Source organism: Xiphophorus hellerii, chromosome 3 (assembly GCF_003331165.1).
Source record: "Xiphophorus hellerii strain 12219 chromosome 3, Xiphophorus_hellerii-4.1, whole genome shotgun sequence".
Classification (NCBI taxonomy): Eukaryota; Metazoa; Chordata; class Actinopteri; order Cyprinodontiformes; family Poeciliidae; genus Xiphophorus; species Xiphophorus hellerii.
Window position 1 is genome coordinate 30576637 of NC_045674.1, and position 26758 is coordinate 30603394.

At 41.3% G+C, this 26758-nt stretch overlaps 1 protein-coding gene across 3 annotated transcripts in view; it reads left to right on the forward strand.

The window, feature by feature from the left end:
* LOC116716957 (low-density lipoprotein receptor class A domain-containing protein 4) overlaps positions 1–26758 on the forward strand; it is a 223127-nt gene that overhangs the window by 157683 nt on the left and 38686 nt on the right. The window contains exon 1 of one of the 3 annotated variants that reach the window (XM_032557980.1): positions 24675–25103. The exons of the other annotated variants lie outside the window; for them this stretch is intronic. Within the exon in view, the coding sequence (XP_032413871.1) occupies positions 25010–25103 (94 nt within the window). The 5' untranslated portion in view covers positions 24675–25009. Of the gene's footprint in view, positions 1–24674; positions 25104–26758 lie in introns of those variants that run through there. 3 annotated transcript variants of the gene reach the window in all.

The window sequence follows — 26758 nt, forward strand, 5'->3', positions numbered from 1 at the left end:
AAACACCGAGTTCCTTTAAATCAATACTAGAAACCCACCTGCTTAGAGTTGATCTTGAAACATAATGAATGAAACATATATGATGTGTATTATGATTTTTTTTTTAATTACTTTGTATTATGATTATTTGGGGCTTGACAAAATGTAATCTTATTGATTTTCACAATTGTTGACTGTGTGATGTGTTTGTGGCGTTTTTATGTCTTCATGATGCAAAGCACTTTGAACTGCCTTGTTACTGAAATGTGCTATGCAAGTAAACTTGATTGGTTGGTTAAAGGGATTGAATGCAAAAGGCACACCACAATTTTCAGATTTTATTTGTTAAAGCAAAAACTCCGCTATAATTATTACCTTTCTACTTCATAGGTAATCATTATTTTGTGTTGGTCTAACATCCCAATGAAATGAGTTTGGGTTTGTTTTGTAATGTTCCTAAATCTGGAAAGGTTTGAGGCCTTATCAGGACTGTTCATGGTCAAGGAAGACCAGAGGGAGACCAAACAGTAGGACAATGATAGATAGTTTTTGTGGACTAGCAGGAAAAAAAAGGTACATCGTCACGCTCTCTCTGTGGATTACTGGAAAAGCTTAAAAGAAAAAGACATGAAGAAAAACTATCCAACAGATACAACACTTACCTACAAAAACACACACTAATCTGTCAAGGACACAAAAGGAGGCAAGCCAGGACTGCATTTGCATGACAAACTGACCCTGCTAGGTTGATTGAGGAGAGAACAGTTTTAGGAGACAGGCTGACTGTGTGGTACGGTGCCTGCCACCTCTGGGTGGGCCTCAGGATTGGAGTGTGTGCAGGTAGGTGGCTGGGTGATTTGTTTGTGAGCGGGTTTGTGCAAACCACGAGGTGGTAGTTAGGGGATATGGGACTTAGTTCAATGGGAGAAAAACGAAAAGGCAGAATTCATCAGGTTATTGTGCCGGGCTGTGTGTGTGTGGGGGTGGGTGTGTGTGTGGGTGTGCATCTCTGAATTTGTGGGAAGGTGTGTTTGTGTGTGTTTCTTTACAAATCCAGGAGCAGGGTGGGAGAGGGAGGGATAGGGGGAGGGGGGAAACGAGTGTGTTTTCATGTCTGTGCCTGTATGTAATGTCTGCTTACGTTGGAGTGTGTGTGTGGTCGTGAAACGCAGTTTCGATCCATAGTCCAGTATGCTTTGTGTTTACACAATTAAAGTGGGGGGAAAATGTGTGTGTTTGTGTGTGAAGCTCTACGTTAATCCCAAGAGTGGCTGAGAAGAGGGTTCAGATGTACGGTGGCCTGGTTGCTACACTCAGTCTAATCTAATCCTATCATCACTCTAAAACCTTGTCTGGATGAAAACACACACACACACACCCCTACAGACATAGCTTGTATTTCTGTCCTTATAAGGACATCATATTGACTTCCTTTGTGTGGCCTAACCCTAGCCATAACCCTAACCATAGCTTGTTTAGCACAAACCTCAGCTTATTTCACACTTATCCCCAAACTCTAACACCAAATTTACATTCCACCACTTTAGAACTGGCTTTGAACTTCATGAAGACTACCAGTCTTCACAAGGTGGGTGATTATATCTGGAAAGATCTTAAAAAGTTTTAAAACAAAATAAGGACAAACACCTTACTATGATTATTGTTTGCATTGGTTTTAAAATATTATATTTCAAATAGAAATGCAAGCTATGTGGTTTCTCTGGTCCAAAGTCAGGAGTAGTAGTATTAGTTCAGTTTTTACTTTGGCTTTTTTGGGAGTGAGGCTTAAAGGGTTAACACATCATCATCAAATTATTATCAGTAAAGGGACAGAAATGATTGAGCACAAGGACTTCTTGGGCTGGTCATGTTAGATGTTGATAACGCCATTGAAACTTTTTTCTCAATAAAATGACTTTTTACTTGTAATTATTTTTTTTCTTGCAATTTTACAACTTTCTGCTGGCAATATTGCATCTTTACTCTGCTGATACTATGACTATTTTTGCAAAAAGAAAAAAAATCTCTTTGTTTGGCCCTCTGACTACTTTGTAGTCCAGATATGTTTTTCAGGACAAAATTTCACAATCCTCAATGAAATCACGACAGCGTGTGGCTGCTTGTTTTAAAGCTGGGGGGCGCTGTGGAGGAAGTAGACCATAGCCACCAAATATGTGCATGAATATCTTTTAGTGGTTGGATTAAAATCCTTCATGTTAAAATTGGTGCAGATCAAATTATATTTTTTAGAAATGAGTTATTTTCTTTTTCGAGTGCCAAAGCTTCTGATAAAATCATTCAAAGTGGAAGTCCTGTGATTTGTGTTGAATTGGTGCTCTTCCGTATGTGTCCAATGATGTGGCAAACTACAGAGTTCCTGATACATTTTGTCTTTAGGCCTGACCCTAAACTCTAACCCCAAAACATACACTAGAACTGGACAAGGTGCCCATAAAAACTGCCTGGCTTTACAATGTCAGTGATTATATCAGGAAAGGACTTTAAGTGGTTCTAAAACTAGGTACTTACACACACAGACACACACCCACACATACGCACGGCCTATATCCTCCCCCACTTGGTTCAGTAGTCTGTTGCTCCCACACACTCAGGTTAAGACACACAGAAGCCTGACAGTAGCTCTGAATACACACAGGGCTTTGGTGTGTGACAGATGTAGGCTGACTGGGATTTCTCTGACTTGTTGTACAGAGTGTGGGTGCTTTCTGAGTTTTTTTTGTCAGTCTCCGTGTTTTTGATATCAGTTGTTCCACCCTGTATACACAGAACACAACTCAGCCAAGTTTTTCCACTCGTCTTTTTCTAGGGTATCTGACAGAACAGCAGTACCCCATTTTGAAATGTATCTACACAGATGAATATTAACGCTCCTGCTTAAACTCCGACTGGATTTTGAAGCAGAGTTTTTACCAGCTGAAGTTTATATTCCTTTGTTTCACAAACTTTGTTCCCCTGGTTTTGGTCCGGCTGTGATGACCTGCTGTTGGGTTGACTTCTGTTATCCGAGCAAAGTCTTCAGGAATACAACAAAGGAACTTTTGAAATGTTTACAATCTCTAAGGCTATGTTCACACAGAAGGTCTTGATGTTCAATTCTGAATTTTTGTAGAATTTTTAAATTCTTTTTGTACGGCTGTTCATACTATTGAATCATGCAACTGTAATCAGAATTTTGTGCAAAAGGTTTACAACCCCAAAGCGACCCGCGTGTGCAGAAGAAGAACATTGACGTCTCTCAGCAGTGTTAAGTTTATGTATCTGATTCAGTACCACACATGAAAGTGGCACAAATCCTTTTTATCTTTTTTTTTTTTCAGGTGAACAGATTTTAATTTTGCCGTTCAAATAGCCCCAAATTTGTGGGGCTATTAGTTGTGGGGCAATAATAGCCCCACAAACACAAATACTGCACTTGGAAAACACTTCTATTTGTAATACAATTCTGTAGGACATCGGTCACATAAGGAAGTGTGTTTTATATAATTAAACTGCAAATCATAACTGTATTTAATCAGATTTTGATAAATCAAAATGATCATGATGAAACATTTATCACAATGACAAACAATATGGTAAATGTCCAGCTCTGATTTTGAATGACTGAAGACCTCAGCGGCTTTTTTCCAGGGCTTTGACTCATGCAGACACATCTGAATAAAACCACAACACAAACCATCTAGTCTATGACTTCACAGAATCTGTTTATGCTGCCATATGATCATCACAGAATGAATTCCTTCCATAAAGGCCCTCCTGAATACATAATATTTTCTCAGGATGTCAACATCCAAATGGAAACATTGAAAATGACTTTAAACAGTGAACCAAATATCACAGGCCCTTCATGTAACACGACCACAAAACCACATCAGGTTGGTGTGGATGTGAACAGAGTTGGACTTCAACATTTCAAAATATTTTTACTAATTTCCAAGAAATTGGGTTTCGAGGCTCCTTAATGTTGTTTTTCTGGCGATGCAAGGCCAACTGTAGAAATTGCCACCACTTCTATGGATCTATGAGGAATCATTCAATGAAGCAATGTGGCACTTCAATTATCCATCAAGGCTCTACATCATTTGACTTTTTTCATTGACTTCCTTACTGTACTTTGCCATTTATTTTCTTATTTTTTTCTTTCGATGTGGACAAAAGGAGTCAGAGGCCTTAAGTCCCACAAGGAGAGGCTGATGAAAATGTTTTCATTCCTTTTTCTGTAAATCATTGCAACAACTCAAAGGCCCAAAAGGTGCCAGGAGATAGAACCTTCTAATGATCTGAGGGTGAGGTAGCTGTTTGGTTTTGTCACGTTGAGTGCTTAAATCTCCCAAAAATGGAGATACGTCTTTTCTATGATTTTAATTGGTCAAGCTAGGATGTGGATAAGTTAAGCTGTTGCCAAACTGTTTCAGATTTTGCCATGTATTCTGACGCATTAGCCTAAAATTAGGTGGATTTTGTGGAACAATAAGATCATCCGCATCTTTGAAATGCAGTGAAGGCTAGAATTGATCTTACCCCTGGCAGATTTTGATTCATAATTTTTTTCTGTCATCAAATAAGTTTGGTTATGATAGTAAAAGATATAGACACATTTCTAAAGATAATAATGCATTGTAGATGGAGGATCAGTTTAGAAAAGTGATTTACTGTTTTTATTTATATTTTAATTTTAAAAAATCAATTTCTTAATAATCACTGGAACAATCTGGAGTGGCATCACAGCAGTCAAACTCTGACCAGCTTTTCATGGTTTTCCGCTGCTGTTTTGTCAGTTTCCCTTTAGTGCTGAGCTCTAAATCGATGTGATTACAAAGCCTGCTTGCCTTTTTTCTAATCTTTATTTTCCTCAACAGATTCTCTATCAGATTCAAATGAGGACTCCAAAATTTTTAAATTATTGTCTGTCAACACATTGTGTAGAACATTCTGATCTTACTCTTAAAGTGAAAGTTCATCTGATTTGACAAAAATATAGGTGGACAGCAGAATTTGAAAGCATTGCACCTGAAACAGGACAACCTGACAAATGTTTCATCCAAGCAGTTCTTTCTGTTTGCAGAATTGTAAACATGGATGTTTGAATTATTATTATTTTTTTAGGTTTTTATGGCACTACTGGCCTTTATTTAACAGTAGCTGGAAAGGAATAAGGTCGGAGGTGGAAAGGCAAGACATGCAGCTAATGACCTGCAGCCTTGTGGCGCCTCAAGACCTCATTTTCTATCCTTTATATTTTGCAGCTTTGTTTAAAGGTACAACTTTCCAATTGTGGATGAAAGTCAGGCATCCAGCATTAAAAGGTGAATGACTCTTCGTCAAAACAGAGAACACGAGATTCAGCCGTTTTGTTTGTTCTGCTTCCATGTTGGAGCAGCAGTTGCATCGATTCTGTGGTAACGCACGCCGCGTCCGAGCCTGTCTGCTGACGCAGCAGAATTATGTGACATATTCCACAACCTGTGGCAGCCTGGTCTATCTGGTGATCAGGTTGAATATGCTACAGTGTTAAATGCCTGTTACTTTCCCATCCCATCATGTTTTTCTAGTCCATTAAAACCAAACACAGTGAAGGCGTACACACATAGAACCATAGGAGTGACATCATTCTGGCTTCTGCTTCTGCAATTTATGCTGCTGCATACAGAGTTAATGTTTCACTTGTACTGTCAGTTTCTAACTTTTTTGTGGTACAAAAGATGTAATCCCCCCACTTCCTCCAGTTCCAGAGTAATAACAAAAACATAATTCATGTTGCTGTTTCATGTAATTAGAGCCAAACACATTATTTTATCATCACCCCTAATGCTGATTACATTCCTCATGTGCAACGTTTCTCTCCATGTTTCTCTGCTGTTAACATTGAAGTTAAAATAGTTCTAAATCCTTCGTAAGTGCAGTGAAGGAGATCTGGAACATTCTTATTCCATGAAAGTGAAAATAAATGAAACATTTGTGCAAATAAAAGTCGGACTTTCTTTTTGTGAAATTGTATAAAATTGTATGGAGGGACCTCAAAGATTCATATTTGGGTTTTCATAAAACTTCCTCCACACGGTGTGGACATCTTCATGGAAGATTAGAGATTTTCAGATCAGGTTTTTTTCTCTTTTTTTCCCCCCCTACTATGGTATCAAACGGGCTTCCAAATCCGCTCCAAGTGACAAACCTGTGTGGCTGGACTTCCTCTCCATCTGCATGAGTGTGTTGTGGTGTATCTCATTAAGTCCAGGTTGTAGCGGGGAGTCGTGGCAGTGACAGGTTTATTAAATATCTCAGGGCATGCAGTGGACATGGCAGGGAGGAAAACCCCCACCGCTTATGTAATTAATGTGGCCACGTTCATGTTTGGGTGTGTGTGTGTGTGTGTGTGTAAGCCTGTATGTCTTCAAGACGGAGTAAAGCTGATAATGACTGTGTGTGGGCGTGTACTTGCGTGTGTGTTCCTGGATGGTTGTTTTCCCTACACTGTGCAGGGTAAATGGGGGTTGTTCTGAGACTATGATTGAGGTGAACCTCCTACAGAGAGGAGCTACAGAGAGAGAGATAAATGAGAGATGAAAATGGTGAGGGATGAAAAGCTTGAAAGACTCAAAGGAACAACAGCGTCTTGTGATTATTTTTTTTATTTCATTCTTTTTTTTACTGCAATTGACCACCTTGTTGGATACTTTGAAATGTTGGGTAATCGTCCTTTGCAAAACAGAAAATAAAATAAAAAATCTTAAGAATACTATCGTTGAAACTTCAGAAAAACCCCAGGCAGAACCCTGAAGAACTCAAAAGCCTTATTAAGATCTGTAATTTACGTTAAGATACTGTATTTTACCTGTAGTACTCCTGTTTACAAGGGTAGAACTGTTGGTTGTCTTTTGGAGTTTAGGGAAAACACAAAGCTGAAGATATGGTGCATAGGGTTTTAACAAGCTGCTTTTTTCAGGCTGCAGTATGTAACTTTTGTAAAGAAAATAATGTTTTTTACATATTTGTTAAAACTCTCACAGTATGAGACAGATAATCTAGGAAAAGTTTGATCTCCTCTAACTCCTCTTTGTGCAGCTAGTACTGTCTGAAGAAGTTCACCGCTCCCAACCAAAAACAACCAATCAGACAGGATGAGGGTCTTAGCGCTGTCACTCAATGTTGTGTACTCGCTGGTCAACGTGCTGATGGCAGAGAAACAGCTTCCTGTTACAGGAGAACTGGTTATCTGCTGTCATCTGTGGCCATGCTAACTAGCCTTAGCATTTAGAACAGGCTGTGCTAGCTGCAGTAGCAGAGAACAAAGAGTGGGAGAAGGAGGTGGAATGAGTGGCACCACACGGAGGGTGATTGACAGCACTAAGACCCGACTCCTGGCTCTGATTGGTTGTTTCTAGTTAGGACTGGGAGAAGGCAGAGGAGCCAAGCTATCATAACACAGTGACAGTTTCACAAATGTGTAAAAAAAATATATCTTTTATAGAAGTTACATACTGCAGCTTTAATTCCAGACTTGTCCATTTGGTTGCCAGATACAACAGTGTTCATCCCTCCAGAGAACAGCTCTCCACTGCTCTGGAGTCCACTGTCCTTAACGCCACTCGCTCCAATGCCTTGGATTACACTTGGTGATGATGTCAGACTTGCTTGGCCAAAACAGCTAATTCTAAAACAGTGCAGAAACGTCATCTTACAAAACTCCTTCTGCTCTCTGATTGGGAAATCTTCCTGAATGTGAGAAATCCCTGATGGAGCAGTGAAGTGAGATGAGAATCAAGTGGAACTGCATATGAAGAATGGCCAGGCTGATTTATAAACTCAGCTATTGCTGTGTTTTATACAGTGTATAAAGAACAGATGTTGGATTTTATGTTTACCTTGCTGACAAATCTAATGTCTCTATCTGGAATCTCAGTTTATTTTTCAGTTTGAAACTCAGAAGTTTGTACTTCTGTTTGCAAAGAGAAAGAACCTTTTGTATCATAATGCATCAAGTCAAAAAGCAGATGTCAGATTGGTTCAATGAACTCAAAATTGACATCAGTGGACTTTGGTGACCTCACAAGTCACCAGATATTAGTGCAAAAAAATTTTAGGGAGGAAACTGAGACTTCTGTTATTGTGTAACAAATATGCAGACATTTTCTAATGGCTTAGCATGGAGCTGAATGTCCAGTTTGTGCTCATCTTCTCCCTCTCCTAACACAACAGCCAAAGAAGTTTTCAACGGAAATGAACCAACATGACATCAGAGACATTACTTTAGTTAGTGAATAGTTTTACAGAATATTTTTTCTTGTATTTATCTTGTCAAATAAATATCAACTGAGTTGAATATTTTTTGACTGATTTTTTGGACGTACATTACTCAAGCAAACTTAAACTTAATCCTCAGAAGATTAAACAAGAATGAGGTTTTGGCTGAACAGTACATACATAAATTATCCAATCTGTCAGAATCGATAACATTCCTACAATGATGTGCCCAAATGCTTTGACCACATCTGCAAAAAATACTGCATACTGCCAAAAATTCTCATTCTTTGAGCTCTGCACTCATGGAGGATAATAAAGCTCAGCCAAAAACGAAAGATCTTCAAAGTGGTTTGACCGGTGCTGCTTTAGAACAGATTTGTTCTAATTAAAAATGATGAAAGCTTTGACATTATTGCGCATGTAATTATTTCCCCCCCCATGAAATCACCGTTATATTATATGTCGCAAAGTTACTTTCCGTTCGCCAACAGAAAATTCAGGAAAAAAGCTTCACCTCTGTAAGGCTTTACAGACAGCTGTTAATGCTCAGGCTAGTTAGCATGGCCACTGATCATGGCGGATAAATGGTTTTCCTGGAACTGTAAGTTTTTTCTTCGCCATTAGCACATTTAGCAGCGAGAACATGAAGTGGTTGACAGCACTAAGCCCCTCCTCCTCCTGCCTCTGATTTTTTTGTTTTTGGTTGGGAGCGGTGCATTTCTTTAGACGGCAGCAGTAGCTCAGAGAGGAGGTGGATGAACTCGATATTTTCACAGATTATCTGTCTCATACAATTTTAACAAATATGTAAAACAAAAAAAAGAGAAAAACTGCAGCTTTGAGATTAGATAAGACTTAGATCTGATTTAAAATAATTACTTCTACATTCCTTAAGCCTTGCTGTGTGGTTGCATAGAGCTGTTCTTTTTGAAGTTGATAACATTTTATGTAAATGATCCTGATTTTTGCTTTCTGTCTTCATTTCTTCAAAATATTCTAAATCAGGAGGGAAAACGAGTAAATAAAAAGGGAAGGTGGGATCACAGTGAGATAAACATCAGAGATAAATTGGAGCGTGAAACATGGAGCTGACTGAGAGAGCGGCTTGATTAGCTGCCTGGGAAATGGTAAATGACGGGAAGTGGACAGTGGTTAAAGCAGACAGAAAATGAGATGATGATATGGGCAGCTTTCCCACCTGCACGGACAGACTGCCTCGCTAGCAAACCAATCACTCTCTGAGGAAGCAGCCTCTCACAGGGTGTCACCGGGCAGACAACAAGCACACACACAAATCAGACAAGTTTGGCTAAATTGCAGCAGAACATATTTTCCCGACCCATCTCTCTAAGCGTCTCCAGCTCTCTGCTGCCGACTGCATGGATTGTTTGTTCCACTTTGATTTTTGTTTTATTTGATTTCATTTTTATTTTTTTGTGGGATGTGTTTGATATGTTGTAGATCTAGAGAAACACATCAGTCAAAGCTGATTTAGACACAAGATTGAGTGAATGCTTCCAACAGAAAACCGAAGAACAGAGGCTGACGATACTGCTCCTCTGAGAGAAATAGACCTGGTGGCAGGAAGCCACACCCTTCAACCCACACAGCGTTAGTCTGATAAGGGCCGATTCAGCTCACGAGACGAATGAGCTCTGGGCACAATGTCCCATGTAGAGAGGCAGAGTGACAGCAAGCTCTGTTTGTCACGCATCATGAGCTGGTGACAAAAAGACAGGGCTGTCACTGTCAAGTTTTTCTTCTCCCCGTATTCAAATTTGACATCATCTACAGAGTTCTATTTGATTCTAGAGAGAATTATGGAATACCAATATGGGCTCAGAGAGCATCCTTTATGCACCAGGTACGGTGAAAGATAAAGCTGTCTGATCTCAGTTTAGGGGACTTATTTTATTCTAGTGTCAGGGAGTGTGACAGTAAATCATTCTCACAATTTGCAGTGAGCTGCGTTCGCCTTTTCTGCAAAAATGTTATCAGCTTCCATCCTGCTACTAAGATAAAAGTTCTGGCAGACTTTTGTATGTTGTATGGACGCATTTTTATTACAAATGCGTTCAAAACTTTTCAATATTCTGCTTATGTAAAAAAAAAAAAAAAAACACAATTTCACAATTGTGGTAATTTCATTAAATAAAAGTGCAACTAAAATTAGGTTGCACCAAGAAAACGGCCTGGATTTGCTTAATCTTGGGAGATATGTGAAGTCGATCTCATCCACCGATCTTATCTATCTTAGAAAACATCTAAAAATCAACCACTGTCCTCTACTGCTCTGCTTTTAGACAGGTTTGTCCGGCAGACATCCCACCAGATCATTTCTGGTGGGATGTCTAGTAAATAGTGTAGCTGGTTATTTACTACATCTGTAGTAAATAATAGTCACCCCGTTGTTACCAACTCAGTGACTTTCTTGCTATATTTAACAACATTTCAGATGGGGAAAAAAAATGACAGTATCGGCCAAAAACTGAATCAAACAAATCAGGCTTTTTAAAGCTCAGTAATCAGAGATCGGCCAGACGACTGCAACCGGTGCATCCCTAATCACAGTCAGGTGAATAAGCTTTTTCACGCAATGAGCCATTCAAAATTATGGCAGCGACGGATGTACAGTACAGACCAAAAGTTTGGACACACCTTCTCATTGAATTCAATGAGAAGGTGTGTCCAAACATTTGGTATGTATTGAATACAGACCAAAAGTTCGGACACACAGTTGTGTCCAAACTTTTGGTCTGTACTGTATATAGTTACATTGAGGTTTTTTTAAAGAAGTTTTTGGCACTATCTGCTTTTATTGAACAATAGAGACAGGAAATAGATTTGATAAAGAAGGAGAAGACATGCAGTAAATGGCCAGTAAATGCAGTAAATTTCTGAGACTGGGAATCAAACCCAGGACAACCTGGACTATATCCTCTGCGCATGGAGCACACACTCTTCCAACTGAGCCATTCAACGCCCTGCAGGAAATATATTCATAATTCAGCCATGAAGCTAGAACCCGTCATCTATGAGCCATCAGAGGAGATGTTGGCCTCTTACTCAGACGTTGGAGGGACAAGCCCCACCTACTTGGGAGTGGCTACGTATGCAGGTCACCTTCAAAGATGCTCTGAGATGCATCTGTCTGCATCATTTGAACATTGCTATTTTTTGTATGCAGTCGTAAAATCTAGAGTCTTTGTATTGATTCTGACCTCTGTAAAGTCCTACATTATTTATTCTTCCTCTCTTCTCTCATATTCTATCTGTTACATGCTACATTATTCTCATAAAGAGTCTGAAGTCAAAGTTACTCCCTAAAATATGCCTCCCCTGAATCCCAGCTTTGTTGATGTCTTCTTTATTGCTCAGCTGTAGTCCCAGTGTGTGATGTGACTACCTGATCATTCTCACGCAACTGAAATCTAATTTCTCAATATTGATTTTAAAGCCAAGTACAACTTGGCTTTAAAATCAAACACCTCATCTACCTGGATCTGAATCAGCCAGCACACATGAATACCAAGTCTGACTAGCGGGTCGATGTTAGCTTTAAACTGACAAGCTATTGTGCCAGTCTTTGGATTAGCTCTCCAGCTAGCTATTCATGTTAGGTATAGACTGTTGCTATGGAAAAGAAGCACTTTACACTCGCTGAAAACACAAGTAAAACCCCTAGAAGGGTGGGATGAGGATATACTTGTTGGTATTTTAGTTTTTTAATTTAAAATCAGCACGTCTAGAATGGCAGCAATGGAAATATGTGGTGGCAACAGGAGTGAAGCAGGAGTTTAACAGAAGGCTGCAGTATGTTCTGTGTCTTCTGAAGATCACAAGACACAGGATTATAAATGTCTGGTAGGCCTTGTCATGTTACCGATTGATGACAACTTTATGCATCTCTACACCCTGCATGATGGGGAACAGCCTATATGTTATGTACAGCATACAGAAAACAAAAAGCAATGCACTACACCTGTGTGACACACTCACTGCACATGACTCCACTGGTGAAGAAAAAACATGTTAAAGCCTGTTTCCTGTAGAAGAGAACACTGAAATCTGAGAAAATAAAATTTGTAAAATTTTGGCCAAAACTGACATTTTGTATGACATTGTGCACACTATGGTTGGAGAAACAATAGGTCTTCACATCAGTTCAAAATCATTTAATACATTTTTAATGTGTTGTGTTGGACTTAAAGTTTATGTTGCTGGCAGATTTCATTTATCTGAGAGAAGGATGAATAAAGAAATGTACAGATTATAAGACTCCCATAAGAGTCCCAAACACGCAGCCGAGGCAACGAAAGTTAAACTATTAGTGCGGCTCTGTAAATCAAATGACTTGTATTCAGCTGAAAGTCTGTGGAAGGAAATGAATGTCAGAGTTCATACAAAGAACTTTCCAGAATAGAAGACAGTTTTTGTGAAAGAATGGATCAAAACGAGACCTTACTTACTAGTTCCTCCATATAATAGAAGTGTAGAAATTGCCATTGTCAATAGTGCATTTTTTCTAAAGCGCGTACAAAACTTTCCAGCTTCATTCCAATTTCTTACACCTGATATCACGAGTGTTTTAATTTGGTTTGATCTCTCTGTGTGTGTCGAGAGTTTGGGCCGTTGTCGACGTCTGTTGTCAATTTTGCAAAATAAACCAATTTCGATACAAAAGACACCACATCCTAACTCCAAAACTTTTCATCTACAAAAGAGAGCTTTTATTGAAATGGGCATGTTTCCATTAAGCAAAATTATTTTCGAAATGTCAAATTGCACAATCTTATGGTCAGTGATATCACACCTACAGTGGTCTGGACTGTCTTTGCATTCTTTATAAAATATATTATGTGTTGTTGGGCACACATTGAAGTGTAAACCTTATGATCACTCTTCATAGAGCTTAGCACTTGCAGTAAATTGCTAGTAACAAAGATATGTATAGTTTTTTCACCATCCAAGTCCATTGTTCATCTGGAGTTACCTTCCTAACTCCAGCTGGTGCTCAAACCACCACAATAATTCTTTGTCTTTGTCTCCTAAGTCTATAATTTATGAATAAACCTCCATATTGAATATTTACATCTAAGAGGTTTTTTTTCCTGCAGTCTCATCAGGTTATGGCTAAGCATGGTGGCATCTGTCAGCATACCTCACATATGGAGTCATGGATGAAATAAGCATCATTTTCATTGCTAATTCCACCCTGTCAGACGATTTATCTGCCACTGCTGACTTGATGCAGCGTTAATGTTGTCGCCGAGCCTTGCTTTCGGTTTTAGCACCTCAGCAGTCAACGCTGCGGTTACAAGCTGTTGTGGGATGATCTGTTGACTCCCCATAGTCCTGCTTGCCACCACCGCAACAGAAAGCCAGGGAGTGGGGCGGAGACGGGTGGGTGGGGAGTGGCACCTACTCTAGCAAACCAAGCTGTGAAGCAGAGACGTTCGCTGGTACAAGCTGTTTCCTTCTTTGTCCTGCTGTAGAGCCGGAGGATGGCAGCGATGCAAGCAGGCACAGGTTGATGTTTATGAGCTACATGGCTAATGCGGGAGCTAATAAAGCCATGTGGCGTGATACCAGTTATGCATAAACCAAACCAGTTCAGGCAGGAGTCCATTGGAAGCAGCTGTGTTAGTGTAGGCAGTGTTAGCACACGGGCCGTGCTAACCTACATGTCACGAAGTTCTGCTGGGGTGGTAGCAGGTCTGGAGCGCTGCAACATGTTCCCACTACTATCCATCTGTTAGCTGTTGCTCTGAGTCCAGCATCTCTCACCTAATGTAATGTTTTCATTGTGTTCCTCAGTGTTGCAGGTTTAGTTAAACATTCACATGAGTTTCTGTCTGTTCCACACCTGCTGCCCTCAGAAGCTACGTTCCCATTGACCATATAATTGAGCAATATGACATTTTCAAAAATAAATTTGCTCAATTGAAACGCAATTTTTATGAAAATTCACATTTATGATGAAAAGTTTTGCCACCTGGAAGAGATAGGTTTTATTTGGCCGCATCTGAATTGGTTTATTTCGCCAAACTGCAATGGGAACACTTTTTTCTCATCACACGAGTCACATGATCAACAACTGGATGTCGCCACTGGCACAGACCGTGAAGAAAGAAGACGACAGGACGTTGGAGGATTGTGGCGCCGTATGTCTTTTAAATAATGTAGAACAAGGTTATTCATCTGTGATTTTAATTGTATTTGTTATTTCATGAGAATACTGCAATTGGAAAATTGGTTTATTTTGATATCAGCGGAATATTGACAAGGATTTCCTCACATTTGTATTAGAAAGGCAATACAAATGTTTTTATTGTGTTTTCAGTGCAAACCCTACAGTAGTTTACTGTAGTTTGCAACATTCGCAGATGTGAAACAATGAAACTGATCAAGGAGATCAATTAGTTACTGCCAGTGCATATCTCTTCAGTAACAGTTGCCAGATCCAGTTCAGACAGGGCCACTGGCCCCTGTTGGCCCCTGTCTAGAGCTCCCCATGTGGATATGAAATCTTTCTCAACATTTTCCTCAACTTTTTGCTGAAATTTTAAAATCTGGGTCTTGTTGGCTACTTCAAAACTACTGATGATAACTAATTTAGTTTTATATTCATGGATTATTTAAGACCTCCCAAGCCTAACCTCCTGACTGACGTTGTTTCACTACATCCACATAATGTTCTTTCCTCATGATGCCATCTATTATGTGAAGTTGTACTCGTTGTTCCATGATGCAGCCAATCTTGTTCTACAAAGTTGGGATGGGGTTCTCAGGCTTGTAATCATCCACCTTTTTCCTCCAAATGTAAAACGTTTGGTCACAGAAGATAAACCTTATCCGTCAATAGAGAGGATAAAAAGGGATTACATTGATTTGAAACAAATTCATATTTATAATCAATGTTAAATTATTGCCTCACAAAAACTATAATTCACTTTTGGATAAAGTATCATTTTGAATAATTCACTTGCATAAAATGCAGCATCTGAACACAGTTAATTATTGTGTTTTTTTTAACTGCCACTGAAGGATATTGGGTGCTGAAGAACAAAGTACAACACACTGCTTTCAAAATATGTGAGCTCGAGAGTGGATAATTATCCTTTTTTTAATTAGGAAAGTGCAACACTGCAAATGTAATAGCTGTGCGCTGTGTGTTTAGAGTGAAGAAGGTTGGCAGGCACTGCTAATAAGTACATGACTGATGATAAACATGAGGACAGACAACAAAGTTCACAGGAGCAGCAGCCCCAGGCCAAAGGGGGACAGAGTGAGACTTAAGGCACCAAGCCACCCCCACTTCCCGCCACATCCTGACCCAACCACTCTGAAACCCCCCTGCAGCCAAGGCCACAGGCCACCCAATGGGAACCCACCACTTCGGCCGTGGCCTGAGAACCCACGCAAACATCAGCCCTTCTTGCCACAATAGTGGAACCAGGGACAAACGGACAACTTGTACATTACAGAGAAGTCCAGAACAAGCTTCCAGTCCAGGGTCATCATCCTGTCGGATTCTCTAAATGAAAAGTTACATTGACTGAGTCATCAGTCACAACAGCAGGGGACATTGCTGCATTAAGAACAGGCATAGAGTGTTACGCTACGTTCCAATTACATTGGACGTCATTCCTGAGGTAACCACGTTTCCGTTAACAAAGATAGAGAAGTTGGGATTTCAGCATGGTGACGCCCAGAGACAGTGTTTAATTTGTTCAGTATGGAGTGGTAGGCGCTTCATGTAGCATTGATTTTAGACAAACGAATACATATGTAAAATAAACATTTCCACACCAACTTCACTCAACTTTATGAACCTTGTGTTATTATGCAATGATACATACTCATATTGGAACAGGAAGGATGGCATCCTCAGACTTCAGTCTGAGATATTACAGTGTACTGAAAGCATTAAGAGTTCCTTTCATTTTGAACAAAGGGACTGGTTGTAACTCCTGATAAACCATCATAATCTCGTCTAAGCCAACGCTAATACTTGGCACAGTGCAGTCTGTCTACTACCATTCTACTGGTAACTACCCATAATAGCACCGTCTCATCTTTGCCAAGAAAGACTGTTAGAAATCTTGGTGATTTTGTAAAAGTATCCACTGGATAACATGCACTATAAGTTCTGTACAAACGGGTCCATTTGATTGCCTGACAGAGAAACATGATTTGTCACTCCAAAGAACATGCATCCACTGCTCTAGAAATCACTGGTAGCATATTTTACATCAATTCACCATGTGCTTTGCATTTTACTTGGTGATGAAAGATTAGGATACAGCTGCTTGGCTATGAAAATCCTTCTTAATGAATCACTCTTGTTCTTGAGTGAAACTGAAGACCATGTAAAGTTTGAAGGAATGTAGTTCAGTGCTCTCTGCACCACGTCCATGCAACTTGCTCTGTGATTTCATGTGGCCTACCACTTCATGGAATTGCTGTTATTCCCACTTTATTATGACACCATGTGTCAAATATTGACTGTGGAATATTTCATAGGGAGGAAATTTCACGACCTGACTTCTTGGACAGGTTGCATCCCATCACTTCACTGCACTGGAATTCCCCGACCTTCTTTCTTTCCTAAATGTTTGTTTTTAGTCTGCATTCCTGGGTGCTGAGTTTAATATACAGTATCTGTGGCCATTGAAGAGACTGGAACATCTAAATGTAATGATGCAGGTGGGTAATCAAATAGTTGTGGCACTTACGTGTTGTTTATTTTGTCTCAAACTGCCAGCCTATGCTGTTGAAACCCAAAACATGGAGGCCAAAATGTTTATAGTAGTCAAGAGATTTAGGGTGCATTCACACCAGCCCTGTTTAGTCTGCTTTATTCAACCTTAGTCCGTTTGCCTAGAAAGTCCACTTCATTTTGAAAGGAGTGAATGCTCAATTGAACTTAGATGAGGACAAAAAAACTAACTCTGGTTTGCCTAAACACCTCGGTCTGGGTTCGGATGAAGTGAACTCTGGTCTGGTGTGAGAGTAAATGTGAATACCAAGTGGACTGGATATTGCTGCAAAACCAGGAAGGAAACTGTAGTGAAGGGCATTCTGTGTAAATATAACCAAAATAAATGCAACATCTAGAGCTAGTGGGAGAAATGGTTCATGGTCTTTTACCAAAGACAAAAGCGAAATCCTACAACCAAGGAAGGGAAACAGGTTTTTCGAAGGGTTTGATTTGTTTGTCACAATGCAGTGTGAAACCGAAAATCTAATAAATGCTGCAATTTTGGGAAAACATATGGTTGCGCTAAGCGATGGCTCGAACAATCAGGTAGGAAAACAGCCTTGGTGTAGTTGTTAACCACTCCACTCCCATGTATGGCTGTAGTAAAATAAATACATTCCTATCGAGCTTCTCACACTGCATTTTAAACAGAACTGAAGTAGATGCTTTGAGCTTTGGATGCTTACTGGATTGATGGCTCTCCTTTACTGAATACCCTACCTGAGCAGCCAACCTGGGGACAAGAGAAACATGGATAATGGCTGCTCCAAATGCCTGCAGTGAGAATAACTGTCACATAGAGTAAAAGCAAACACTTGCATTGGGGTGGTAATGTTTCTTACAAACCTCACAAACACTGATGTTCAACAGAGCCTCTACTTTGCAAGTAAGTCAGCTCTCTGCCCAATTGTGTAGTAGTTCAAATTTGGGCATTTAAAAGACATCAAAGAACCACACAAACACACACAGGTGTGTGCGCACTCTTGAATCATTCCTGCTTTTCCTTTTATTACCGGTATGTGTTCAGCAATGTATGTCCTCCTAACAGCAGGAAGCTGTAACCTGTCCCATCCGCACTCTATAATCATGGCTGTTTATGGCTGCATAAAAACACACGCACATTAGCTCTCCCTTTTCTCTCTCTCTCTCTTTCTAGCCTTCACTTTTACACACACACACACACATTTGCAGCCGCCGTCTCAGCGGCTGTGTGATTATTGCCGTCTGGTTGAGGCTCTTATCGGCATGGTGACGTAAGTGGCTTTCGGGAGCACACCTTCGTCCTCCATGGCTCTTACCTTCACTCCCCCCCTCGCTTGTCGTTCTCCTCAGTGTTCCTCTGACCCTGTCCTCACGGCGGCTGGCCAGCGGAGGTGCAGCGTTGCATCGGCTCTCATCGAGCCTCGCCGTGTGCCAGTTTAGGAGATTGGCATTAAAAGCCAGACATGAGCTCATCGCCCCAGCTGGGCAGACAGCCCATTACAATGCTCTGCAGGGCCCTACCGCAGGGGTGAAGAGAGCTCAATACCTGCTGATTATCTACTCTTCCTCACTGTCGCTGTCTCTAGGTTCTTTTCTCTTTGTTTTAATCGGCTGTGCCCTGCTATCTCTCTTCCTTACGATTGTTTTCTTTCCTTCCTTACTTCTTTCCATCTCCTGTTGTCCTCTCTTGCTGTTTTACCTCCTTCTTGTATTCCCCTGTCTCCCTCATCATCTCTGTTACTTTTTCTGCTCTGCTCTTGATTTATTCATTCACTAAGTCAGTCTCCTCAACCTGTGTCTGTCTGGCTATGTCTCGAATTCAGTCATTCTTCCATGCACTCTTGCATTTTTCTCTCCTCGGTCTTTCTTCAACCCCGACTGTCTCTGGCACACACAGATACAAAACAACCTTTAGGTAAATGCTGTAGTGTCATTGCAGTGGTGCCTGCGGCAGCAAGGGAAGGGAGGAGGGGTGCTTTTTTTTTTTTTTTAAATGACAGGGGTGGAAGAGAAGTGTGTGTTTGTGTGCGGCAATAACAGAGTTGGGAAGCCAGACAGCTGGTGCACCTGTGTGGACAGGATATGACACGGCGCTGCAGCCAGACAAGGGCAAGAAGCAGCAAATGTGATGTGGCGTGCCAGTTGTTTTTCATCGAGCGCAGCTCTCCGCTCTGCTTTGTCACTGTCTGGAGAGGCCTTTTTGTTCACCGGTACTTTGCTCAAGAAGGCAGGCTCCACTGGACGCTTAAAACAAACGCATCCTTTTATTGTCTGTTATTGCCAGCTCGTCAGCGGCTGAAATGCCTCGTGGTGAATTCATGAGTCCTGTTCTTGATCTAGTATGAAGACTGAGTCATCTCCCTCTTTTTGTTCTGACATTTGTAATGACATACTTAGTGCACATAGAAGTCACAAGGAAGTTAGAGCTGTAGGTCTGCTGAAAATGTTATGTTACAGGCAAAATGGATCATCCTCAAGCCTAACAGCCTCTGTAGTGCGCGTCACATGATGACGGTTGTGTCCACGAGAGGTTCAGCGAGTTCTTCTGTGATTCAAAAGTATTTTGTTAGTTCTGTTGAAGATTACAAACCAGCATTGTACATTTACTGTTGCATAACATTTTACCATGTCTGTAATCAGTCACTACCTGCTGCTTATTGACACTTTGCCTATATCTTGCAGGTCTTTCTTGCCAATTCTATTGGGATTTGTAAATTCAGCATCCATCAAAATGCTTATTTTGCATGGAGTTACTTCCATCCACAGAGTCAGCTTGAGGTTGTAGTAGGCTCCAAGCATTTTTGGGGCCTACATCAAACTCAGAAAGTGAAACTCATACATTATCATTATTATTATCATTAGACGCAGAGTCATATATTCCAAGCCTTTTTTTCTCAGAAAATTTGAACATTACAGAAAATGGAATTAGATGCATACATGTTATGTTATAGTCATGTTACATGTGCAGTGACGGAGTTGAAGAGAGAGTTGAATCCAAGTGTTTGAATGCAAAGTTTAGTATAAGGGAACAGTGTGGCAAAAAAGGTACAATAGGAAGAGTGATAAGCATGGCCTTTTTAAAGTTCTTTGTAGCATGACTGAATCTAAACACCTCTGTGAACAGCACCATCCTCACCAGAACAGTGAGATGCTCTCCCAATGATGAACCGGAGGGAATTTTTGTGATGCATGCAAAAGCAGCTCAAAGCTAAATTTAGAGGTAACAATGAGGCATACTGAAAGTAGCTGGAGAGCTGGCTCTAGCAGAACAGTAAAATATGTGTGGTTGGGAACTTGAACTCAGTCTTGAATAAGCTAAGTTCAGGTACAACCTCAGCATCCTCCTGCCCCCAGCCAATCAGACCTCCCATCCTTTCTCCTTGACCAACAACTTTCCTGTTGCACCTCAAATGGCTTGTCTTTCACCGCAGTCATGGGTCATGATGCTCCCTCACAGTTGTCTTCAACCAATTCAGGAGATGCTGGCCCTGTTTCCATATCCCTGTAGAACCAAACCTTGGAGTTTTCATATCTCTGTAGAAGTCAAGGGAAGACGCAACCCCAGATTTTAGACTCTGGAAGCTTTCTGGAAGCCTTGAGAGATTCTTTAGCCCCTCTTCAACCTTAATTTGACCATGGGGAAAGTTCCAGTGCTGTGAAAGACATCACCTTGTTATAGTACCAAAGAAAGCTCATCTGACAATCCTGCTTGTCTTCAATGAACTGGAGTTGAAGATGCCATCATGTACCTCCTTCAACAAACCCCTGTCATCTGGACAAAGAAATTATGATTTGATAAATTAGAAATAAATTTAAAAAAAACAAGCTATCTGATCCAACGTTTCCCTATATAACAAAGGAGCTCCCTCCTAAACCTAATAACTGGTTGAATAAACCTTGGTGGCAACAACTACGTGCTAGTAAGAACTGGTAGAGGGTCTTTTACATCATTGTGGAGAAATTTTGGTCAACTCTTCTTTGCAGTTGTAACTCAGCCACATTGATGGGTGGATGGGCATGAGTGACCTGTTTAAATAAGGCCATGTCAAAGTAACTCAAATGAGCTGAAGAGTCATATTTAACTAGGCCAATCCAAAATTTCCTTTGTTTTAATTAGACATTTAGAGGTTTGCTTCAATCATCATTCTTCTGCATAACCCAAATGCGCCCGAGTAGAAGGTTGTACGTTCTCCTTAAATACTTAAGGATCCATCAGTTACAACAGGTTGATCAAGTCTACAAGAAGAAAAACATTAAATCTAAAACAAATAGTGAGGTATAAAAGCAAACATGGAAGAAATCTATAAATTAACAAATACTTTTTCACACTACTGAGACCCTGTGACTCCCCTAACCACGCCATCCTTAAAGTCTAGAACAGTATTTGATATTTAGCCTTCATAAAATACTTTCATATCTCTATGAACATATCTCTGTGTTCTGTTTATCTGCATGTCTATGGTGTGTTTATAACTCAAAGCTGAACCAGAAGACAGTTCAGAAAGAAACAGGAGCAACCTGTCCTAAATGGGAGGTGAACTAAAAGCAGTCAGTGAAACAGTTTTGTTCACTCCATGGTCAGGATTGTGCATTTAACAGACCTTTTTAAATATCAGCCACAAGATGGCGCTATGAAGTGTTGTCTAGCTTAACAGTTACAGGTTTACATGGTTAAACTGCACTGGAAAAGGGGGAAGAATTGAATTTTATAGTTGTGTTGCTTTTTTTATTTTCCCCACATGGACCTCAAATCCTTTTTTTCTGCATTCACTGTCTCTTCTCTAACATCAGAAATAAACCTTCCAGCATTCAGTTGTAGGATAAAACTGAATGCACACATTTATACATGACAGGCCTCCAGTGACTTCAAATACAGTCTCGACTTCCTTACTCTCAATAGCTGCACCAGCATGCACATCTCGTGATGATGCTGTTTTTCCTCAATGCCTGTTTGTAACTCAGTAAAAACAAAAAAGATTTGCAGGTTGCGTTGCATGAGCAGCTTTGATCTGAATGAATTTGAAACAAGAGCTTTAAGGCTCGAAGTGAACTTCTGAGTAGGCATCAGTAGAAAGGAAACCCCACTCACTGCTCCTAAAATAGACGCAGGCACACGTGCCGAGCGTGATAGACCTATCAACCTAAAGTTAGCGTTCCTCAAATACACGATGAGACAGACACTTCCCAGGAGACGCACAGAGAGGCTCTGTGTGTGTGCGCTTGCGTGTGTGCGTGTGTGTGCGTGTGCAGACTGTAGACAGGGGGGGATGGGAAGGGATCTGGTAGACTGGAGTGCATTTGGTATTCAGCCGTGCCTAGTATTTATCTGTCTGCTGGCTGTCTAGTCTGGTCTGGCCTGTTAGTGGTGTCACCCTACGTGCTCCCTGGGGGACTGAATTGACGCTCCAGACAGACTGTGCATGTTTGTGCGGCTGCGTGTGTGTTTGTGAGGGAATGGAGGTGGGTTGTGTGAGGGAGAATCGATGGCTGTCTGAATGTGTCTGTGGATGAGAGCTTGTCTAGGATTTGCGTGACCTCAGCCTAAAGATGTGGAAGGAAAAAAAAAAGCAAAGTGCATGGATTTGGTATTTGCTTCTTCAGCGGACAAAGTGGCAGCATGTCAGGTTGTCGTTTCACTGAAATGTTGACAGGTGCCAGGCTTCTGAATAGTGTGCCACTGTTCCCTGTGCCTTTCTTCCCTTTACCAAAGGTGTTGCACTCATTGAGGAATGTGGAATTCACTGGAAGCTACAGTCAAGGAGCATTTCTGTTTTATGATTGGATATGGAACTTGGCAAAGTGTTGCAGCACTTAATGCTGAACATCTGTTGGAGGTGTTGACTTTTTCTTCTCGTTTCCCCTTCACAACGTTCCATTTCCTTTTTTTCTTGCCTTTGGTTACTGCTCCTTCTCTGAGCGGCTTTTCCCCATTTCCTAAACTCTGAGCACAATGTGTATGAAATAATGCTCTCCTGCTAGTTAGATGGACATGATTTATGTTTAGCAATCTTCAAATCATACCAGAGATTCTTAATTGAAATAATCTGGTCTGGTCTTGAAACTGGGACATTCTGGGACATATATTGGTTCCCCCATAAACTGCAGTATTGTCTTTTGTTGTATTCTTATGGTCATTGTTCTACTGAAGCATGAAGCCGTATCTCAGTCTAAAATGTCTGGGAGACTCCAACAGGTCTCATTCAAGAATTTACTTATAATTTGCACCGGTCATCTTTCTCAGTCTCTACCTATGAAGAACATGACCTCAGGATGATGTTCCACCACCATGTTTCAATGTTTGGATCATGTTGTTAACCGTTTTTCATTTAAAAGAAGATGAAAACTGTGATATAATAATTACTAATTACTGAGAGAAATGCAATCTAAAACCAAATTTAATCTCAGCAAGTTTTGCATTCAAACCCGAAACATGTTCACAATAGAAATTTGTCAGTGTAGTTGAGTAAAAATACATAAACTATCAGACGAGTAGATAAACTGATTTATTTTTAGTGCAGGAATACATAATTTCACATGCATGACAGCCATGTTTGATTTTAAGGTTAATGTTGGTGAGAATATTATGTCATTCCATTGGTCGAACTCTGACAGCTCTTCATGTTTTCTCTGGATTGTAGTTTGGGTAGCCTTTGGTCCAGAGACTTTCTGCAGATATGACTGACCTATTTTTTTTTTTTTTTTTTCAAACTGCAAACTCCAGATTGATGATTGAGTTTAAATGTTTTTGGTTCAGAGTTGTGCTTTTTCTGGTTACATTAGCAGGGGCTGTGTTTTGGTGAGGATTCTTCCCTCTCAGCTGCACATGTGCCACTGAACCGCAAGACCAGCATTGGTGGGGGCCGGAGGGGGTCACCTCAAGGTTAGATCCCTAAAAGAAGCGTCTCCATTGGCTGTGGCCTGCCGTAACAAGGGATTGAAACTTGAAACGCTCTCCCCACCCTCCCTAAATAACACACCAGACCAACTAGTTCTCCTTCCCCCTCCTCATCTCCCCTGTTCTGCTCTCCCACAGCCATTGTCAGTTGTGACCCGGCCGTCTGCCGGTTTTCTGTGTCAGGTCAACCTTCCCACAACCCCGAGCACCGACACACACTCACACCAATACAAATACTTACACTATTGGAAAAAAAAAAAGGCTAAGGCACACAAACATGCCCCTTCACCCAGACATACTCAGGAGAACTACTGTTACCCTGGTGGTGCTTTCACGTACTCTTTATGCATTCCTGCGTAGTGTAGTGATGAATGTCAGCAGCACACATTGGGGTGCTTTTGATATCGGGTTGCAATTGCATGAACGTTGCAGTGAACAAGGCAGTTACTCCTGCGACAATTATTAGTAGTTTTCGAGCATCCCAGGTTGTCACACAAGCCTAGACTTCTTTAAACAACCAATTTCTGCTTAAATAGTTCTTATTTAAATATATCTCTCATCAACTAAGCAATCATGAAAAATAAATGTAAAAATATTTTTGCTATGCCATAATGAATCATGCTACAGTGATTTAATTTTATTTTTGTTTAGGGATGCTTTTTCTCGACTATGTCAAAATTCTGACTTCTTTTGAGTACTTGAAGGTAGCGGCTTCTGAGCCACTGAGTCCCTCCCTTGCAGAAATGTGATTGGCCTCAGTGAAAGTCTGTCTGTTAGGGGCGGGGCCAGAACCCTCTGTGTCTGCTCCGCACCAACAGAGGAAGGACAGCTGCCCTCAGCAGCGGAGGAAGGCAAAGAGTTGTTGCCAGAATGCGTTAAGCGATGGCTCGAACCCGAATTCTAGCTCCAATTCTCCGTCCGAGCCGCCCTGGAAGAAACATGGCGTGAGACGAGACGTGTGACACTAAGTGCGAAGGCTGTCGGGGGAGTTTACTCGTAGCGGCAGACTGCGCGCTGCCGCTGCCTGGAAGTTTTTCCTCCTGTTGTTTCTCCGTCGGGGTGTCCCGACGGCGGCGGCGGAGGTGGCGGCGGCTCTCTCCCCGGAGCGGTGTCCCGGTCTGCCCAGCCCCATGCAAAACGTAACGGCCCCTGGCGGCCCTGGCAACTCCAATGTCACCTGCTCCTGCAACTGCACCGCTTCCCAGCCACAGGGAATGGAGATATGTGAGTAACATTCGCTGCTCCTCTCACGGTCTCCTGACCTTAAAAAGCTGCCGAGAGACTTTAGTGCTTAATGCGTTTTGTGTAGCCACAGAAGGACAACATGTTAGACTTAATCTTTAACAGCTACGCGGTGGGCTGAAAATTCCCCTCATTAAACCTATAAGTCCTCTTTAAGGAGCTGCAGTTTGTCTACGCTGTCTGGAGCAAACTTTTAGCTAACTTCATGCAAACCTACTGTTTTCAATGCGTGTATTTCAACGAAAGTGATATTCTCTGCGTATATATTAAAGACGCTTTCGAAAAATAAAGGCTCTAAAAATGTAATAGGTAGCTTATGGTTGAAATAGTTCCGTAACTTAACATTCGGGGTTACTTTAACGAGTTGCTATAGTTTTATGGTAGTTTTCTAGAAGTATTCCTTGTCCTCCAAGCAGCAGCGCATATGCTGAGGAGGAATGACCACAGAGGGTTAAATAGTTTGCCTGTCAGCGCAGACAGGAAACGCTGGAATGGTATGTTATGTCTGTCTGCTCTCCAGAGTAGCCCAGAGAGAAACTATCATTATCAGCTCTGCCCTGCTGCTGGCTGCCTGCTTGATCCACTGCAGATGTTCCTCTTTATGGCCGAGGCAGGGGCGTTTAGGAGAGCAGACAGGGCTGCTAGCAATGCAGGGGACAGACAGACAGCCATGGGATGGGGGTATTTGTTGGCAGTGTGGCAGATCCACTGACAGACAAAGGCAAACAAACAGTAGAGGACCACATAGCAGACAAGGCGGGCGGATTCATAACCAGTCAGCCAGACAAGTACCGACAAAGATATAAACAGAGAGGCACAGACACCTCCCAAGCCAGACAGGCGTATGTACTTACTGACTGACTGACAGACAGACAGACCCACTGACAATCTACAGACGGACAGAGTTACTGTGATGTGTAATTTCCATAGGTGCTGAGGCCAGAGCTGGGCAACATGAGATGAACCCAGGATATTAGATTTAGATCTGGCAGCTGAGTGTGGTTGTGCTGACGCCACATTGTAACCAAGAAGTGTGTTTGCTTGCTTGCGTGTGTGTGGTAGAAAGGCTGGTGTTCCACTATTCTGTGGCTCCACAGTGATGCTAGCCAGGAAAAATACACATAGCCGGGCTTGGACTATGTGATACAGCAGGGCGCCTAATTAGCTCACCCAGGGATGGATGGAAGGATGGATGGATGGATGGATGGGAGGTTGATGAAGATTGTGTTGACTGACTACTGTGCCAACATGAAACAGAAAAGCAAACTGTGCAGCGTTTTGGGTTAACACACGTGTGTGTTCTCAGAGATAAACGACAGGCGGCTGATTTTTCACTAAGTTTGCTCGTCCCCAACGTCTCACTAGTCGGAGGGAGCTCCATTCACAAGTGGTTGGAAATAGCTCTGCCCTACTGTAGTGGCCGTCTGGTTTGAAAAGAGCTCTTGTTTGTCGGCTGTGTTGTCATGCAGACTCTGCAGGGCTGAATATTGCAGCTCATGCTTTGATGATTTATCTGGCTAAAGAAAAGAGCTACAGTCAGTCTCTTCTCTCCTTTTTATTCATTTTCTTCTTCCCTCCCTCCCTTTTTTTCTCTTCTTTCCTTTAAACCAGAGCGAGCCGTCTTGCTTGTGCGTTCC